At 49.1% G+C, this 19251-nt stretch overlaps 8 protein-coding genes across 8 annotated transcripts; 7 read left to right on the plus strand and 1 right to left on the minus strand.

Annotated features, from left to right (window-relative positions):
• Positions 1-513: 513 nt before the first annotated feature.
• FPRO_10247 (uncharacterized protein) lies at positions 514-2351 on the plus strand (the record flags this gene model as incomplete). The annotated part of the gene is made up of 2 exons (XM_031231188.1): positions 514-635; positions 683-2351. 2 exons carry the CDS (start codon positions 514-516, stop codon positions 2349-2351), a joined length of 1791 nt encoding a protein of 596 aa, XP_031081250.1.
• A 2721-nt stretch (positions 2352-5072) lies between these two features.
• FPRO_10248 (putative GAP1-General amino acid permease) lies at positions 5073-7087 on the plus strand (the record flags this gene model as incomplete). The annotated part of the gene is made up of 6 exons (XM_031231189.1): positions 5073-5304; positions 5423-5649; positions 5766-5838; positions 5891-6064; positions 6122-6801; positions 6854-7087. 6 exons carry the CDS (start codon positions 5073-5075, stop codon positions 7085-7087), a joined length of 1620 nt encoding a protein of 539 aa, XP_031081251.1.
• Positions 7088-7826: 739 nt separating this feature from the next.
• On the plus strand, positions 7827-9885 carry FPRO_10249 (uncharacterized protein; the record flags this gene model as incomplete). The annotated part of the gene is made up of 9 exons (XM_031231190.1): positions 7827-8031; positions 8078-8300; positions 8344-8406; positions 8456-8533; positions 8581-9007; positions 9057-9351; positions 9401-9509; positions 9557-9695; positions 9742-9885. The coding sequence occupies 9 exons, from the start codon at positions 7827-7829 to the stop codon at positions 9883-9885; spliced, it is 1683 nt and encodes a 560-aa protein (XP_031081252.1).
• A 1096-nt stretch (positions 9886-10981) lies between these two features.
• On the minus strand, positions 10982-12988 carry FPRO_10250 (uncharacterized protein; the record flags this gene model as incomplete). The annotated part of the gene is made up of 5 exons (XM_031231191.1): positions 10982-12063; positions 12122-12233; positions 12276-12446; positions 12488-12927; positions 12976-12988. 5 exons carry the CDS (start codon positions 12986-12988, stop codon positions 10982-10984), a joined length of 1818 nt encoding a protein of 605 aa, XP_031081253.1.
• Positions 12989-13251: 263 nt separating this feature from the next.
• On the plus strand, positions 13252-13940 carry FPRO_10251 (uncharacterized protein; the record flags this gene model as incomplete). Its single annotated transcript, XM_031231192.1, has 2 exons — positions 13252-13537; positions 13579-13940. The coding sequence occupies 2 exons, from the start codon at positions 13252-13254 to the stop codon at positions 13938-13940; spliced, it is 648 nt and encodes a 215-aa protein (XP_031081254.1).
• Positions 13941-14804: 864 nt separating this feature from the next.
• Positions 14805-16705, plus strand: FPRO_10252 (uncharacterized protein; the record flags this gene model as incomplete). The annotated part of the gene is made up of 9 exons (XM_031231193.1): positions 14805-15104; positions 15157-15303; positions 15347-15363; positions 15410-15512; positions 15556-15927; positions 15969-16098; positions 16146-16265; positions 16307-16498; positions 16542-16705. The coding sequence occupies 9 exons, from the start codon at positions 14805-14807 to the stop codon at positions 16703-16705; spliced, it is 1545 nt and encodes a 514-aa protein (XP_031081255.1).
• Positions 16706-17008: 303 nt separating this feature from the next.
• On the plus strand, positions 17009-18055 carry FPRO_10253 (uncharacterized protein; the record flags this gene model as incomplete). The annotated part of the gene is made up of 5 exons (XM_031231195.1): positions 17009-17383; positions 17426-17507; positions 17552-17642; positions 17683-17921; positions 17964-18055. The coding sequence occupies 5 exons, from the start codon at positions 17009-17011 to the stop codon at positions 18053-18055; spliced, it is 879 nt and encodes a 292-aa protein (XP_031081256.1).
• A 662-nt stretch (positions 18056-18717) lies between these two features.
• FPRO_10254 (uncharacterized protein) lies at positions 18718-19056 on the plus strand (the record flags this gene model as incomplete). The annotated part of the gene is made up of 1 exon (XM_031231196.1): positions 18718-19056. The coding sequence occupies one exon, from the start codon at positions 18718-18720 to the stop codon at positions 19054-19056; it is 339 nt and encodes a 112-aa protein (XP_031081257.1).
• Positions 19057-19251: the final 195 nt, after the last annotated feature.

Below are 19251 nucleotides of genomic sequence, written 5' to 3' on the forward strand. Positions count from 1 at the left end.
TTAGATGGAACGCCAGATGGCATGCAAGTAGGTTCCCTGGGTTACCGTGTAAGCATTACGAGTTTCAATAACATACCCATATATGTAGTGAGTGAAGAGCCCCAGAGGACTTTTCTCATTTCCATGTACAATTCAAACCAGAAACGGTAGATATCCTCAGCATGAATCTATAGATGTCCATACAACCCAACAGCGCGTTCTGATCAACGCGACGCGCACGCGACACGACTCTGGATGCGCATCGGATTATTAGTCACCAAGATCGATCTTCCCCACCAGATCGAAGAATCTGTGTCTCCAAGATTAGCGTGGAGTCAAGATCTATACTAACCCTACTCTAAGCTCAAATCGGTGAAGCCTTTGACGCAGGCCCACCTGAGTCATTGACGTCAGCAGCAAAGTCAAGCCCGTCATGACTTATTTGTATCATGCATATATCAATTTGTCCTTGCAAGAAATTCCTGGTCTGTCAAAGGCTTGCGATAATCTTCTTAACGATCGATCTTGGTATCTATGTCTCAGGAACCGTTCAATACTGATCTTGAGCACGACGGAGCAGGACTGATGGCTCAGAACGGAGATAAAGGTAGAGATGGGCGGAAGAAGGTGTTGGTTGTAGGTGCTGGTGCAGCTGGGTAAGTTGATTTCAACTCATAATTCTGGATGATACTGACAAAAACAGCATGTCTACTGCTTACCATCTTTCGGAACATCCAGACAAATTCGACGTGACTCTGATTGATGCAGTTGACTACTGCGGCGGTCAAGCATTCTCCATTCCGATTGACAAGGAACGACATGGAGCTTCCTGGTGCAACCAAGGTGTCCAAGGAGGATCTTACATCTTTCATCATACGGTCACTATGTTCTCCCGTCAGGGCTATCACGCAGACCCTTGCAACCTGCACGTTTCATTCGGCAAAGACGAGACGTTCTGGAATAACGTATTTCCAACCCAACTTCTGGTGCGCCATGAGAAGGAAGTTCGTCGCCTGACGACCGTTCTCAAGTTCATGCGCTGGTTTGAGATTTTCTTTGCCTTGCTTCCGCTGAAGCTTGTCTTCAAGCTCTTTTTGTTCTCTGAGGAATTCACCAACACTATTGCTCTGCCGATGACGGCATTGTTCCTCGGCACTGGTAATGCTACGCCTGAAGTTCCTGCGATTATGTTTGAGAGATTGTGTACTTCACCGACTTACGGAATGTGGTATCCGTCCGACAGAAACACTGTCATAAGCAACAAACCGCCCATGATTGTCTTTCCTAAATTCTCAGAGTTCTACGAGACTTGGAGAAAGGATCTTGTTTCTCGCGGAGTCACCGTACGACTTTCAACAGAGTTGACCGAAATTGTCCAGAGGAATAGAAATGGCGTTGTTGTGAAGCTCAAGCCGAGGACCCCGATGCCAGATCATCATAACCCCAACGGCGGGGATCCCGATGCACCCGTCGGCGAGGAGAAATACGACGAAATTGTGCTCTGCTGTCTTGCTGACACGGCAAAGAAAGTCCTTGGCAGGACCGCCACCTGGAAAGAAAAGAAGGTCTTGGGTTCAGCAAAATTCAGCGACGATATTACAATCACTCACAATGATTCTGATTACATGAAGAAACACTACGAGAACTTTTATCGCGATGATTTAGCTGTTGCGAACATCAACGGAACTGACCAATCGGATCGTCTGGCGTTTGCAAAGACAGAATATCGGCCCATGTACTACATCAAGATGTATCCTGAGGACAAGTCTAAGCTGGAAATGTGCTTCGACTGCACGAACTACCAGAGCCAATTCCCTGAAAAGGTACCCTTTGAGCAACATGTCTTCCAGACTATTTATCTCAACAAGGATCGGGACAGCAAGCTCTGGACTGACAATGAGATTGCCGAGGATAAGATCATTCGAAAGGACTGGTGGCATCAACTCTGTCACGGCTACACTCATTATCTGTTTGTCATTCCGTGGATGATGTTCCTCAACGCCAAGAATCACACTCGTTTCGCAGCGTCTTGGACTCTCGTCAACGCCCACGAAGTCGCCGTCATGTCCGGAATTGCAGCTGCCGTGGATCTAGGCGCCAACTACCCTGAAGACTTGGAGAACGACAAGTTTGCGTTCTTGTGTTTCCGACTCTACTATCTTCTTACATACGGAAAATGGTACAGGAGACATTTCACGTCCAAGAAGTATTTAAAGTCTCAGACTACCGAGAGTCAGGCTGCAGCTGATGGGAAGAGTTGGGCTACTGGGCTTTATGGCAGTGTTTACAAGGGACCTGGTGTTTCGGAGGTGGAGAGGAGTGCTTGGAGGGAGGAAATCAAGAAGGGATCTAGTACTGGTAACTTGTCTTGAGATAGGAGTAGAGTACAGACCTGAGATTGAACGCGATGAGCGATTTCATTGTTTGTATCAATGACACTAACTACAATGACACTGACTACTCGCTAGTTGCAACTAATGTCACATGCAGTATCAAGCCAGCACGTGTTCGTGTTGGGGAATTAACTATGCTGTGCCCTATGCTTGCTTGGCAGGGGTCCTGTTGGTGTCCTATTGCGTGACTTTCGATGGCTTGCGACCCCGGACAATTTGTTAGTCACCTTATCTTTCAAAAGCTCTCATATTAAATAGCGCTAAGCTGTTCAAGAGAGAGAGAACCACGTAGTTAAGGCCGTCCATTTATTCCAGTCAACAACTTTACTCTTCGTTCACACTCTCGTCTCACCCATTGACAACGGCTGAACTCACGGCAAATGCCCCCTCACATGTCGATCTTGACAGCGAATCGTGTATGCATGCGTAAACCTTAATCATGGAAGGATTGAGGGATTCTAGAAGACTGCTGCATCGATAGTAGTACTCCAGGGTATGATCACCCTCTATACCGTACTTCGTAGAGTCCATGGTAATAAGCACTGCAGCCGGGCACCAGAATCGGAGGAACTTTTGCTACCCATGTCGATTTACAAAGGGGAAGGTCAGATCCGAGGTAAGACTGACTAGGAACTAGCCCGAGGAAGCCATCGCCTGTCATATTCACTATCTGGTTGCTACCTATTCGAGACTATGCGCTGTTCTGTCTCTGGTTGGCCGGAGCAGTCTGGGTATAAGCTCTGGAAGATTGCAGATCATGGTGGAACCAATCATTTGGGGGTTCTCAGAAGAGCTAGAAGCTCGCAATCCCCAATACGCCACCCTCGGTTGGGGGGGAGAGCTACAAGGGTGACTCCAAGTTCAAGTCAGGTCGACTTGCCCTTGCCACAAACAGCAGTTGGTTGATGTTGCAAGGTGAGATCCGTGGTGTACTGGCGCCACTGGCTTGCATGAGTAGTGATCTAGTTCAATTGAAGGTATACCTTATTTCGACATGTCGCCGGTCAACGACTCGGACATCAGATCTTACGACAAAGCTTCACAGCGGGATCTGTTTCGATGACTGTAATCAACTCTGCTATCATCAAAACGGGGCAAAAAAAATATAAATCACTATCATGGCACGATCCATCGTTCATATCTGGGTTTCGCAATCGCTGATGGATACCGGCGGCAATCTAGGTGGATTCATCACGGGAAGGCCGCACCTCTCATCGTGCTCGTTTATGGTCTTGAACGATAAATTGGGTGGTCAAGGCTGTGACACTAAGCAACATGGGGTTAACCCCCAGAGCTGGAAATGGTCACATGGGGTCATTGGGCGCCGCTTATACTCGGGAGAGGGGAACTCGTGTTCTTGAATAGGCTTCAATACTTTATTCAGCCCCTGGCAGTTTGTCTGCTCAAGCATACTGTAGGACCCCAAGTTTTCTGCTGCTGCTGTCGTGTAGGATAAGTCAGCGAATTCATTGGCAACCGGAAGCCCGGCACCAGCTTATCTGCGGGTATGTAGATACCTTCCTAAAGCGGTAGGTCGGCATCCCGCTGGTGGTGGTTGTGCGGAGCCCGAGGTTTGGAGCTATCAGCGATAGTGATAACGTAGACGGGCTGTGATTTGCTGTCCGAGGTTGCAGTGGGTGATCCTGAGGAAGTGTTCTAGAACAACCGCCCGCACGAGAGGAAGGGAAATGAAGAAATGGCACCATAGCGCGCTAGCTATGACCGTTTTTGCGACGTAACAGCAGTTTCGGGGGCAGATATGGTAGACAGTCAGAACTTTGGTCTAGACCGGAAAAGGCTAATGCTCCTTTGACCAAGGGCCCATCGCATGACCAGCCTGTCAGGTTCATGTTTGGAGAGACTCTGGGGTAAAGAGGAGCTGAAGCTCTGCGTCTTTTAGGTTCGTTGGAGAAAGACTGTTTCCCCCCTGCTAGTGGCCACTGTCGGGGACGCCAGCCCAATAGCAGTGATCCAGTCGGCTCTCCCTATCTGTAGAGCTCCAGCGCTATCTGGAACGGGCGTGGCGCTGGACCCAACAAAAGAGCCGTGGCGAGCCCTGGGACCATGTCCTTGATAAGAAGGTTGGGTTGGTCGTATTTTTGTCTTCCGTGCTGGTATGGTGGTCAGATTGTAAAAGTCCAGAAGGATTGCTGGTCGCTGACAGGGCAGTTTTACCAGTAGATTGGTCCACGCATGAAACCATCACGATATAAAACGAATGCAACGTGATCTGAATGTGTTGCAACTGTAATTACACACATACATATCGCCAAGATTGACAAGAGATTGCCAAGTCGGCAGCCAAGAAGCGCCCAGAGATGTCAAGGAAACACGGGCGACAATTGAGTGTGGCAGCCAGCCCAGTACCTACGGTGCAGTGCAGCACCTGTCGCATTGGAATGTCTCGTTTTAATTAGCAGAGACAAGGGGTCTAGACCAATCCCTGCCCCCCTCCCCCTTCTCGGGGGAGGAGATGATATCGAGAAAGAACCCCGCCGAGCCCATCCACACTCTAGCGTCGCAGCTGAAGCTTATCTTAAGCTTGTTCGAAGCTGCCTAGCGTGTGTGTTGAGCTTGGCACATAAAGACACTTGGAAGCCCAGGTTCTGCTGCGATGCTCTTGTTTTGAAACAGACATTCTAATTACTTTCTCTCTCTTCTCTGTTTTACTGTACTCGCACAGTAACAACACTGCCCACCATGTCGTCGTCACCGCACAAGGATGAGGTGAATTACGAGACCAAGGACGAGACCACGGTCACGTCGCCTCACGATGAGGAGCAGGGCACGACCTCGGGCGAGGGCCAGCTCAAGCGCGATCTCCGCGGTCGACACATGCAGATGATTGCCATTGGAGGTGCCATCGGTGCTGGTCTCTTCGTCGGTTCTGGTAGTGCTCTTCACAAGGGAGGTCCCGCGTCGCTGGTAATTGGTGAGTAGCCCTGATACAAACCTTCGCGTCACTCGAGGATCAATGCTAATTAATCATCGCAGGCTGTAAGTTTCTCTCTCGCCCGCTCCATGTCGCGCAAATAACCAACCCGTTCTAGATCTCATCATCGGTGTCATGTTGCTCTGCACCAACCTCGCCCTCGCAGAAATGGCTGTTCTGTACCCCGTCAACGGTGCCTTTTACACCTACATTGTCCGCTTCGTCGATCCCTCTTGGGGTTTTGCTTGTGGTTGGGAATACGCTCTGTCCTGGCTTACAGTTCTTCCCTTTGAGTTGATCGCTGCGTCCAAGACAATTGAGTTCTGGCGCACTGACATCCACATGGTTCGTATATTTCTCCTCTTGATGATCTGCCTTGGCGGGCTTGGCGATTGCCCGGTCGTCTTGGCATATGCATCTTGACGTTTTGACAGCTTCAGTTAGCTAACTCTTTTCGCTAGGCTGTTTGGGTCACTGTCTTCCTTGTCGCTCTCACCATCGTCCAGATCTTTGGTGTCCGAGGTTACGGAGAGGGTAAGCATAGCATAGCATTCATCGTCATCGTCTCACCACTAACGCATCGCAGTCGAATTCGTCCTGTCCGCCATCAAGATCTGCGCTTGTTTGGGATTCATCATCCTCGGCATCATCATCAACTGTGGTGGTGTCGGTGATCAGGGCTACCTCGGCACCAAGTACTGGGACAACCCTGGTGCTTTCACCAACTTCAAGGGCTTCTGCGCTGTCTTTACCATTGCCGGTAAGTCTTTCCCATCGCTTCGCTTCGCTTCTAGAATACAATGACTAACGACTCTAGCCTTTGCCTTCGGTGGTACTGAAATGGTTGGTCTCGCCGCCGCTGAGACTGCTAACCCTCGCAAGTCTGTCCCCACTGCCTCCAAGCAGGTCTTTTGGCGTATTGCTCTCTTCTACGTCATCAACCTCTTCATTGTCGGAATTATTCTTCGATCTGATGACCCTCGTCTCCTCGGTGCCTCTGGCGCTAACACCAAGGCCTCACCTTTCGTCCTCGCCATTCAAGATGCAGGCATCAAGGTTCTGCCCTCCATCTTCAACGCCGTCATCACCATCTCCGTCTTGTCCGTCGCCAACTCGTGTACCTTTGGCTCAACCCGCACCATGCAGGCTATGGCTACCCGTGGCCACGCTCCCAAGTTCCTCAACTACATTGACAAGAAGGGACGTCCCCTCTGGTGTGTCCTCATTCAGCTTGCTTTCGGTCTTCTGGCCTATGTCGGAGAGGCCAAGAACGGAGGTACAGTCTTTGACTGGCTTCTGGCTTTGTCCGGTCTTGCTTTCCTCTTCGTCTGGGGCACCATCTGCCTCGCTCACGCCCGTATGCGATCTGGCTTCAAGGCGCAGGGCATCAACCTGGACCTTGTCCCTTACAAGACTCCCTTCGGTGTCTGGGGCAGCTACCTCGGCGTCTTCCTCAACGTCATTGCTCTCATTGCCACTTTCTACTCTTGTCTCTTTGTAAGTTGACTCAGTGAACGTGAATTGATATTCATCATACTAACATCACCAGGCTCCCGACGGCTCTCCTCCCGATGCTGAGTCTTTCTTCATGGGTTTCCTCGCTGCTCCCATCATCCTCGCCCTGTACCTCGGCTACAAGATCTACTCTCGCGACTGGAAGTTGTATGTCAAGGCCATTGATATGGATCTCCAGACTGGCATTGTCCTCCTTGATGAGCCCGAGCCCGAGACCCCCTGGTCATGGAAGTCGGCGCCCAGACGCCTTCTCTCGGCTATTATCTAGACATCTTGGCAGAAATTGTCCTTTAAATAGTTTGCTCCGGGGCACAGTAGTTTAAATCTCATTTAATATACCTCCCGTCTTACTGCCCTCGATGTCATGTTACCCCAAATCCATTCGACCGGCAGCAACGGAACCGACCGAAGGGCCAGGGTCGGCTATTATGTGAATTCTAATTCCCAATCTTCCCCAGCTTTCCCCGCAGATCGACTCGTATCATTTCTCCTTTGGGATTTCTGCCTTACGGCCCTGCGCTGCTACAGGCGCGCATATTTAGCAGTCTTACGTTCCATCAACCCATTTCCCGCCTTTAGCCTGAGTTGACAAGGTTGCGAAGCGCCTTCAGGCTAAAGGCAAAACTGTCCCCATGGGGAAAAGCGAGGTTGGCAATGTTTCACCCAGAGTGAGAATAATGCACAAGGGAACAAAGCAAATCACAAACGCAGCTCTGATATTGGATAATTCTGTCGCTTCTATTCGGCCCGTTACATCGTGTATGCCTCTTGAATTAGCCGAAATTGATTCGTTGCTTGTCATGTACTGGTAATACAGACACATGGATGATACAAGGATTTATCCTGCAGCCTCAAAGGCTCAAACTGCCGGGTAAGATTTCATATATAGATACAAATGCAACAGCACGTCGCTGCAGTGTTTTCCCTCTGGTACTCCAAGCAGTTGCATCGAGTCCACTGCGACTCTACATTTAAAAGCCTACGGCCAAGACCGAAACAGAGTCAACATGGGTGTCGCAACAACTACTGTCGGCACTTACGATGCCGCCCTCCAGCGGCGCCAGGCGCTTATGGGTGCCAGTGGCGCGCGAGCCCTCGTCAAGAACTGGAAGGTCGCCCGAATTGCCGCGTTTGCCTGCATCGGAGGTATTCTCTACGGTTACAACCAGGGAATGTTTTCGGGCATTCTAACAATGCCTTCTTTTGAGAGCCGTAAGACTCGTCTTTTTGTTTTGTGGGGATTTGCTGACATCTATAGACATGGGGGATTATATCAAGAACCAGACCAAGAAGGGTTGGCTTACATCTATTCTCGAACTCGGTGCATGGCTCGGCACTGTCATGTCTGGTGCCATTGCGGAACTGTGCTCTCGTAAATATGGTATCTTGATCGCTACTTGTGTCTTTATCGTCGGTGTCGTCATTCAGTCTACCGCCATTCAAGCTGGACACGATGTCATTCTCGCCGGACGATTCATCACGTATGTAATTCCAAGACACTTTGATCGCAGCTAACATTTGTAGTGGTATGGGCGTCGGTAGCTTGTCCACTATTGTTCCGCTTTACAACTCCGAATGCGCTCCACCGTATGTGACCACCGACGCTGCGGATATACAGAGGCTTACAGTGTTATAGTGAAGTTCGAGGTGCCCTGGTCGCTCTGCAACAGCTTGCCATTACTTTCGGTATCATGATTAGTTTCTGGATCGACTAGTAAGACCAACGCTTCAAAATACCATCTATGTACTGACGATTGACAGCGGCTGCCATTTCATCGGTGGAACTGGCGAGGGTCAAAAGGACGCTGCCTGGCAAATCCCCATCTGCCTCCAACTAGCTCCAGCTCTTATCCTACTCGTCGGCATGGCATGGATGCCATTCTCACCCCGATGGCTCATCCACCACGGCAGAGAAGAGGAAGCCAGAGAGGTCCTGGCCAACCTTCGAGATCTCCCTACCGACCACGAACTCATTGAGCTGGAATTCCTCGAGATCAAGGCTCAATCACTCTTTGAGAAGCGAAGCTTGGCTGAGAGATTCCCCCATCTCCAAGCGGAGACAGCAATGAACACTGTCAAGCTCCAATTCGTTGCTATTGGCGCTCTCTTCAAGTCCAAGGCCATGTTCAAGCGTGTCATTGTCGCTACTGTCACCATGTTCTTCCAGCAGTGGACCGGTATCAACGCTGTAAGTTATTCTCGCATATACGTCAATCAAATCAGCTAACAGAGTCAAGGTCCTGTACTACGCCCCTCAGATCTTTGGACAACTTGGTCTCAGCAGCAACACCACCAGTCTCCTGGCCACTGGTGTCGTCGGTATCGTCATGTTTATCGCTACCGTCCCTGCAGTCTTGTGGATCGACCGACTCGGCCGTAAGCCTGTCTTGACTGTCGGCGCTATTGGCATGGGTGCTTGCCATCTCATCATCGCCGTGATTCTTGCCAAGAACATCGACCAGTTTGAGACGCACAAGGCTGCTGGTTGGGCTGCTATCTGCATGGTCTGGCTGTTTGTCGTCCACTTTGGATGTGAGTTTACGCCCAGCTCTCCTTTAGGGACTGATGCTAATGATGCTAGACTCCTGGGGTCCTTGTGCCTGGATCATCGTCGCCGAGGTCTGGCCTCTCAGCACGCGACCTTATGGTACCTCTCTTGGTGCCTCAAGTAACTGGATGAACAACTTTATGTATGTGACGTGACTCCGTATTCTTTATGCTAGCTAACTTTGGCCAGTGTCGGACAAGTTACACCAGACATGCTGGAAGATATCACATACGGAACGTATATCCTGTTCGGGCTGCTCACATGGATTGGTGCAGCTTTCATCTGGTTTATTGTTCCAGAGACCAAGCGACTGTCACTAGAAGAGATGGTACGTATTCTTCCAGTTCTAATAGCACAGCTGCTGACTATTCTAGGACATCATCTTTGGATCTGAAGGAACTGCCCTTGCTGATAACGAGCGCATGGCTGAGATTAACCGTGAGATCGGTCTCGAGAGCATCATTTACCGTGATCAGTCTACTCATCACGCAGAGGTCCCAGAGAAGGAGATGTCGTAATTGTTTGAAGAAGGGCTGCGAATGCTGACTTTCTGTTGATTCCTTGACGACATTGGTGATTAGCTTTTCGCTCAGATTGAATATACAGAATAGCTATTGTCAATTGAGTCTTTCCTCCATGTTTAATGAAGCCTCATAGAATTCCAATCAATGGCGCACTTGAATGCCATTCTTGAACAAGAACCATATGTACAAGCGTATCCATGAATCAACAACCTGAACCGTATGGCTTGTGAGTTAGAGGAACCATTTCCTCTGAGCCATTGAGGATACTCGGTACGCTATGCGTGAACTGTGCCTAATGCCTGGACTCACACCCAGCAGAAGATAGACAGTCGGCCTTCGGGGAGCAAGAAAATGTCAGACCTTGATATAAGGTATTGAAATAAACTTAGAAAAGGGTATCCTAAACTTATGCTAAGTTACCTAAATCTTTTTATGACTTAGGATCAAGGTCTTAGGTCTTCTTTCCTCCCCTAGAATGCGCAGTAGAGAGGCAAGGTACTTTTGTTTCCTTTCGGCACGTTGCCAGCGTCTTCCAGCACTCACAGTTCTCGCAGTATTGGCATATATCCCTTTTGGGAGGGTCGGCTATGTCTTATTGGCCCTTGAAGTTTAAGCTTAACCGCCATGTGAGATTTCCACGTGTCTGGCAGGACATCTGGAAGGTGCGCCTCCATGCCGCATCAGGCCACTCTACGAATTGACATCCCATTGAATCAAGACCGCGAAACTGGAAAACGAAGGGAATACACAATTTGTTTCCATTACAACAGCGCTGACGATTAACATAGAATGTAGACGGCAAGAAACGGTCTCATCTGGTGGCCAAAACCAACGTCTGTCTCCCATGACCAGGCACCCTACTTATTAATTCTAAGCTCACGGAAGAACTTCAATATACCTCTATACAAAATGTAAGTGATCAAGCTATCATGCGAGCACATGGTTGGCGTTGGAATTGCTCTGGATTTCACCGTAGGCACGAGATCACCCAGCATTGGCAGACGTCGAAAGATCTCATACATTTGGTCACCAACTCATTTATAATTTCCAGCTCTCCCAAAGACACCGCCTCAAACCCAAACATACCATCTCAGTGAAAAATGTAGTCCTCCTCCTTCAGTTCATCAATCTCTCGATCATTCTGCTCATCCACCTTGCAATCCCCCAGCAGCAACTGATGACACCAATACATATCCCTCTCATAAATCGACTCCGTCTTCAACCCCGTCAAGCCCTCACCTTCACGATCAATCTGTTTCTGCGTCTTGTCCAAATACTCAGCCTGCTGCTGCGTCATGATCCCAAGAGGCGCTTTCGAACCCTTCCAATCCAGCGCAAGCGGTTTATGACTCCCACCAGCATAGTGAAAGAATGCAAGCAGCGTTTTGCACGAGTGGATGAAGGACTCGCTAACGGAAGAGTTTCCTCTTGTGCCAAAGCGGCTCTCCATTCCATACCAGTCGATGATGTACAACACCTGAGCAAATTGACGTTCCATGTTGCTGAGAAGGACAAATGTCGTGAGATAGATCTCGTACCAGTTCTCACGCTTCTTCTCCATGATCTTTGTCTGCAGACCTGCAAGAATCCTCTGACGAAGCGGGGTCATTATGTTTTTGATGACGAGATGGTCCATCTGCGTGTCCATGATGGGAGGTATCGGTATCGTACCACTGCGGGGACACTCGAGATCTTGAACTGGGATCTGACCGAGTGTATGCTCACCGCAGATCATCCACGGTAACTCAGTAAGTCGACTTCCAGCCCAAAGCCGCAGACTATCCTTGACAAGGGAGCTGTTGTGTTGTTCCGAGAACCGTATAGCCTCTTGAAGCGTCCAGATCATCAAGGGACTCTTTCCTTTGAGAAGTCTCTGAATGTACACCTTGTAGGACTTGAGGTTGTACTCATCAATGACCCTCTGATGACTATCCATGTCGGCGATGTAGTAGTGCGGTAACTCGAGCATCCTTTGGTTTCCCGCAGAGTCTCTCCATGGATATGAGGTTTTGTCTCCGGGCAAAGGTTGAAACTTGGATACAGTGACTTCGACTTCACAGTCAAATCCTTGGGTCAGCTTGATTGTATGTCGATCGAGGTCGATGTTTAGTTTTGTGTTCATGATGTCCTTGATGGATAGCCATTCGTACAATTTGTTGTCGCGCGTAGAGCCTGGAAGGTTAGTTCAGTAGCTGGAAACTGTAAAGGTCGAGAGGTCTGGTGAACATACCTAGTCTGTGCAACGGAAGCTCGTTCAGATTGACTCTGATACATGGACGTTTCAGAATCGTCAGCCTTGAACATCTGACACACGGTTCATATGGATTTTCTGGCATTATACACTGACTAGTCAGTATGGCTCAAGCAAATGTCGGACAACTTACTCGAACTTTCATCCCGCGACACTTTTCGCAAACACCTCTCTTTCTCGCAATGGCAGTGGCCTTTCGGGCTTCTTCGGTGAATGGACCTCTAACCCTAGTATTCAGTCCAGACACAGTGAATACGCCCTGAAGATTACCGCCCTGATCATGCTTATACTCTGTTTTGGGAGCCTGAAGAGTTAGTGAGAACAACACTGATTCAGGCATCTTACAAGATCTGTGGTCAAAACATCTGATCGGTCCGCCTTATGATCTGGTCTTGACTTGCGTTTCTGAGTCTTCACTGCTCTTGGGGGACTCTGAGAATGCGCACTTGACCCAGATGGAGTTAGGATGGAGTTGGTGCTCGGCGTGAATCGTATCTCATCTTCTGTAGAGACACTTTGTTGCAGGGTCAACGGAAAGACATGATTCATCGGAAGGTCACGAGGTTCAAATGTCTGAGTGTAACTGCGGGGATAATTCGTGTAAGTCGGAAGAGTCAACAGTGACGGGTCCAGAGTCAACTCTTCCGCCACGGGCGCCGAGCTCTCCACGGGTTCCACGTCAACATTGACGCCATCCTTGGGTTCCTCGCGTAAAAGCTCCGACAGCCAGTCGTCACCATCAAACAAATCCTCCTCCAGATTGTCAATCACTTCAAACCAGTCCACTACCACAGTCAGCAAAGCCAAACACGAACACAGACAAAAGGACCTACCGTTCTCAATCATTTTGCTTAATTCAGTAATCGGTACAAAAGATCCACGCAATAAAGTTGTGGGGTAGGGAGCTAAATATTCAGGGCCTCTACCGATTTCCATATCAGGCATGGATCCCGAGCTGGCGTGACTTGTCAGACGTTGTTTCTACCGACTACCATGAAGAGTAAAGATCTGCAATCTCACCTACCGATTACTCTTTTCAGACGGTAAACCTTTGATGGCAACCACCATTAAAGACGAATCAACCAGCCACAGTGGGAATTACAACAACCATGGAGCGAACAATCGACCAAGAACTCCGTATGCGACAAGCTACGATTGATGACCTGGACGGCATCACAAAACTTGCTATTGAAGCCTTTCCTGATGATCCAGAACGAGACTATCGATTCCCATATCGACATGAATACCCTGAAGATCAGTGGAAGTGGACCAGGGTCGAGTATGAGGGGTTTTTGAAACAGCCTGAGAGCTATGACATTCTTGTCATAGAGGCTGGGCAAAAGATTGTCGCCTTGGGGATCTGGGATGTCTCTGGTCTTACTGGTGTCAAACCAGGTATGTCAGCCTCAATTTTCGCATCCTAGCTAACAACCCAGTCAAACCCGGTGTTTTGGGCGACAACCAACGTCGTGATGCAAACCTCCCGCACATGCGATATTTCGCGTCGCGCGTAGAAGAAGTTTATGACATGCATTTCAGCCAATTTGGTAGCAAGCAGCTTCACCTTGTTAATCTCGCGACGCATCGCGATTATCGCAGAAGAGGTTGCGGGGCTGCTCTTTGTAAATACGGAATGGAAAAGGCAGAGCGCGAGGGACTTGTCGCTACGGTTTTTGGGAGTCCAATGGGGATTAAGCTGTACACGTCTGTTGGGTTCAAGGTTATTGGGGCTGAACCTATGATCATGCCTGGTGATGAAGAGGGATTAACCACGACTGCATTAGTTTGGGGTAATTGATTGAGGTCAGATTCATCGGGCGTCAAGATCGCAAATGTGAGACAGGCGTGCTTACCCTCGTCATCGTCCTCAGCTGCCTGATGTCTTCCCTTTTGGGAAATCGGTGACACGATTCAGTAGATAGATAATATCAGTTGTTGCATGGGTTCAGCCTGATGAAGTGTCATGAGAGAAAAGCAAGATGAGATGAGAGCCAAACATATCAATGAGGGAAATGTAAGGCTATGTTACTGGATTGGGAAATCGGCAGACCTCAATGTCTGTGAATGAGCCTTTTTGTGAATGTTATTAAAGTTGGGGTCTGTTCATGAGATTGATGATGCATATTGGATTGATCTGTTCGTCGATTCTGTATGAGATCACAATCGAAACGTGAGTTTGATAGTCGCTGAATTTGAGAACACACTGACCGCTTAGAACATTATGTCATCAGAAGCACAAGCTGGTTCATTCAGCTCATTTGGAGAGTCTCCCTCTGAGCCTTGTTCAGTCGAGTCATTCTGCTTAGATCGATACCTGTCAGATTTCCGTGACAGGCCAGTCCAGGAGCTTTTACTGGACAACTCAAACAATGACCCCCAAGACATTTCAATCGAAGATTTGGAGATTTTCATGAGTCTGCACTGCCCAACACATCTGGAAACGTTGGTATCAAAAGGTCCATTTGAATAATGAGCGGTTTGATCATTTCACTGTCTGCCACTGCGAATGTTGCACCGACAATCACGTGGAATCGGTTAATTGCATCTGTCTGCCTCATTCACCTTTATAAGGCTTCTCCTCACCACGAGAACGCGAGGCATGGCTCTGCATCAGATCCATTTTATCGCCTTCATTTCTCTCGTCACTTTTACACTCTACATCATGTTCACCTGGGCAAATCTCCGTCAAATGGCGCCCTTTCTTTCGCAGAGTCGCACTCTGCCTGATCTCCTCTCTGCCGATTCCAAGACTCTCGCATCCGGATTGACGAATGGGCACTTCACGAGCGTTGACTTGGTGGACAAGAGCCTCGAGATGATTCAGAAGCACGACAAGTACCTTCATGCGATGTTGAGTTTGGTGCCGAAAGATCAGCTGCGGCAGAGAGCGGAGGCGCTTGATAAGGAGCGAAAGGATGGCAAGGTCCGGGGGCGTTTGCATGGGATCCCTATTGTGATCAAGGTATGACTGTATAATCTTTGCCGCTGTTGTTGTGCGAAGCTGATATGTTCAGGACAACATCGCGACGGTTCCTGATCTGGGAATGGAGACGACTTGCGGTTCTTGGGCATTGGACGGCATGACGCCTACCTCGAATGCCGACATTGTCGACAAGCTCATCCAAGCTGGACTCATCATCATCGGAAAAGCGAATCTGAGTGTGAGTCTCCCAGTCGCCGTTTGTGACCTCGCTGACCTTTCAGGAATGGGCATACTACCGGTACGTCTAACCTTCAGACTGACTCTCAGCGACTCACTCCTCTCAGAAGCAACGACCTCCCGAGTGGTTGGTCCGGCAAAGGCGGCCAATGTCAATCCGCCTACGTTCGCGGCGGCATCGATCCTGAAGACAGCAACAATGGCCACAGCGTGAGTACCCCGTGACTCGCCACATCCCATACTGACAGTTCAGAACCCCTCCGGCTCTTCCACGGGATCAGCAGTCGCCGTCTCCGCAGGTTATGCCCCCCTCTCTGTCGGCACCGAAACAGACGGATCCCTCGTGTCACCCGCATCGCGAGCAGCTTTATACACGATCAAACCGTCAATCGGACGAGTTTCCCAGTCTGGAATCATTCCCATCAGTCATACCATGGACTCGGCTGGACCAATGGCCAAGACGCCATACGACCTGGCGGCTCTGCTCGATGTCATCTCTGGGACCGATGAGTTTGCGACTCGGGGGGGATCTTGGGATGAGTTGTCGATTGCGACGATCGACTTCAGGAAGTGGTGGCCAGGGGAGGACTACCTGAAGCCGGTCGAGAGTGCGACAAAGCAGATGGTGAGTAACCCACTGACTACATGAGCCTGCTGACTTTGTAGCACACCGAGATCCAAGCTGCCTATGACAAAATGGAGGGACTGGCCAAGAAGTATGTCGGTGATGTTCCTCTTCCGCCTCCTTCTGAGTGCTTCATGCTTGATGGGAAGGACAGTGAGGGAGTCATCATGAGTAAGTCCCCTTCCCCCCGCGCAGGATGATCAGAGTTGACGAAATAGTGGCCGATTTCAAGCACGACCTCAACAAATATCTCGAGTCGGCGGAAAACTCCAAGATCCATTCCATCAAAGATCTGGTCGAGTTCAACAAAGCCCATCCCGATCTCGAAACGCCTCCAGGTATGTCCTCATCTTAAATGATGACCCGGCTAACCTTTCAGGCTACGATGACCAAGGACTCTTGATCGACGCCCAAGAATCGGATATCTCCATTGAAGACTACGAAAAGAACCTCTCTCACCTCCGAAAGGTTGCCCGCGACGAAGGATTGGATCGCATCTTCAAGGAATATGGTGTTGATGTCATTGTCGGATCAAGCGACACCGCAATCAAGGCGTATGCAAGTGGAAGCGGTATGTTCAATCCATAATTCACGAGCAATACTGATAATTTCAGGCTATCCCGTTGGTAATGTTCCGCTCGGATACTTGGATTTTAACGGCCGCCCTTTCGGACTCGCTGTCCTCGCAGCCAAGGACCAAGAAGCCAAGATTCTCAAGTTCATGAATGCATGGGAGGGTACCTTCGGTCCGAGACAAGTTCCGCCACTGCTTCAGTGATCCGGTGGAGGGTTCAGATACGAAGACAGTGCGAGTCACAAGCGACTTCCGGGTCTCATTTCATGGTGGTGTTCTGGGCACTGCTCTCATTTGGTAGAGATACGTGAATAAAATATGACACCAATTGGAACTCGCAGGTTGTAGTGGATGGCTCAAGCAGGCTGGCTGCTTACTGCATGTGCGGGGACAATCCGTGAGGCTCTTGACTTTGACTTTGTGAAGTTCTCAACGATATATTCATCAAAGCTATTCAGTTCTCAGTGCAAGTTATGTTGTAATTGAGACCAAGTTACCACTGAAATCATGCCCAATCCAAACTCAAAGGCCGATTGCGAGAATCTGGACACTCTCCCAGCGAAATGTGCAACACTCCAATTCTTCGACGCCTCAGATCCGAAATGGGCAACCGAGAAACCTTTCTACTCCAACATTCCCTTCACACAGACTAAAATCGCCAACACAAATGTCATCAACACCAGTGCACGGGTCCAGATCTCTGACATCAGAGGCCATGAATCCGATTTTACACTCGACAAGAATGGGTTCCAATTGGTGAACTGGAAGCACAAGTTCTCTGATGTCGGGCCTTCGTTTCAAGAAGAAGGGTATCCTGCTGTGGTCAAGTTTATGAAAGAGGTTCTTGGAAGTCACGTCAAAGTTTGTGTATTTGATCATATTGTATGTCGCCACAGCTTGTCTGGACAGTGCTAATGAAAGTAGGTCCGTCAGAGTCAGCCGCGAGGCTCTGCACCTGAAGATGAGAAATGGTACATTGGTAGACCCAGTAAGGTTGCTCACAATGGTAGGTTACAATACGATAATGCCTGATAAACTACTCACGTACAGACCAAACCTACGAAGGAACAATCGCAAAGATTAAACACGACTTTGGCTCCCAAGCCCCATCAATTCTCTCGCAACGCTTCAGGATAATAAAGTAAGTCTCCCTCCGAGTACATTCACCTCTAACAGCGCAGTGTCTGGAAACCCCTCAAACCCGTCCGCCAATACCCCCTCACACTCTGTGATTACCGCACATGTGATGAAAGGGACGGCCATCGAAGTGATTTGGTCTACCCCCACGTCGTGAGTGAGAACATCCTTTTCTCTTACTCACCAGATCAGAAGTGGTACTACGTTAGTGACCAATCTGATGAGGAGGTTTGGCTGATCAAGACGATGGATTCTCTGGCGAGGACTGAGGATGTTGCCATGTGTAAGTGCCGAGCCTCGTTGAGGGATGTACTGATGATGGTAGATACGCCGCATACTTCATTCTTTGATGAGGACCCTGCTGTTGCGGAGGAGATACGGGAAAGCATCGAGCTTAGGGTGTATGTGATTGGATAGATGTCTCTTGTACTTATTTCATCAAGTCAATGGATCATTCAGTCTTGATTGTGAATACGTGATCAATCATCCATTTGTGTGAGCCTCTATTGTCGCCCATGTGGAGGCCTCTTATCTGCACCTCTAGATGTCATAATCTCCACATCGAATGGAATTGCATCTGAAACTTAGAATCACGCTTACAGAAATCTCGGGACCGAAGTCTCAAGTCACTAATCAGGCTGTGCTCTTGTCCAGTTGATTGGCAGATTCTAACCGATCATCCTTACAGAGCCTCATCTGAAGCGGGGTAGAACCTCATCATTGGCGCAAAAAGATCTCATGATCAGTTCCATAAAGAGACTACTGCAGAGATAATCCGGTTGATTATCTCGGCGTGGGACACTACTGTGGTTGGACAACGTTAGCACCCTCAGCGAAATGGATGCACAGGAGTGGCCAATCGACTGTTGATCGGATTTCTCACGTCTGTGATATCTTGTTCGACCTTGACTGGATGCTCAGATCTGAGGCTCTGCTTCAAAGATAAAAGACCGAGTTGCTCGACGTTCGACCTATTGCTCACTCAACTTCAATACTCAATCACCGACTAAACTATCAATTCAACAAGTTGTAGCTCCTTCACCGCCCCAGAGCACTCACTAACAACTCGCAGACGTATAATGGAGAGAACTCGTTCCCATTCTCGAGGTCGTCCTACAGACGCAGACAAGAAACGTTACGAGGACGAGCCCATGACCCGCGAAAGCTCTCCCGGGGAGTGTGATCTCATCTGCCCCCAGCCTACCAAGGCACAGCCCTGGAAGCAGGCCCTCCAAGTTGAGAGAGACTCTGGAAACAATCCCCTTCTTAACTGGGAGCCTAACGCTATGGACTTTGGCGAGAAGCCTTGGCTCAAGATTGACTGGTCCAAGATCGAAGGTACTGGACCTGGAGGAGTTCGTAGCAAGTCTCCTGATCAGATGTGCGGTTATTCTGTTGGAAACCTCAAGCTTGTTTGAGGTGGAGTTTAAACGTTTTAGTTTGGTCAGATTGTGCTGGATATGACTTAGTAAATTGCACTTATCTATTGAATCAGATTCTGGTATCGCATAAATAAGCCCAAGTTTCTTTGCTTGCTGGCTTTTAGAGTGCAGTATTGAGTTTTTACTGTCCCTATACTCTCATTCTCGGTAGATTTGTATTTTGTTGCCATT

The sequence above is a fragment of the Fusarium proliferatum genome (assembly GCF_900067095.1).
Source record: "Fusarium proliferatum ET1 genome assembly, contig: FPRO_scaffold005, whole genome shotgun sequence".
NCBI lineage: Eukaryota > Fungi > Ascomycota > Sordariomycetes > Hypocreales > Nectriaceae > Fusarium > Fusarium proliferatum.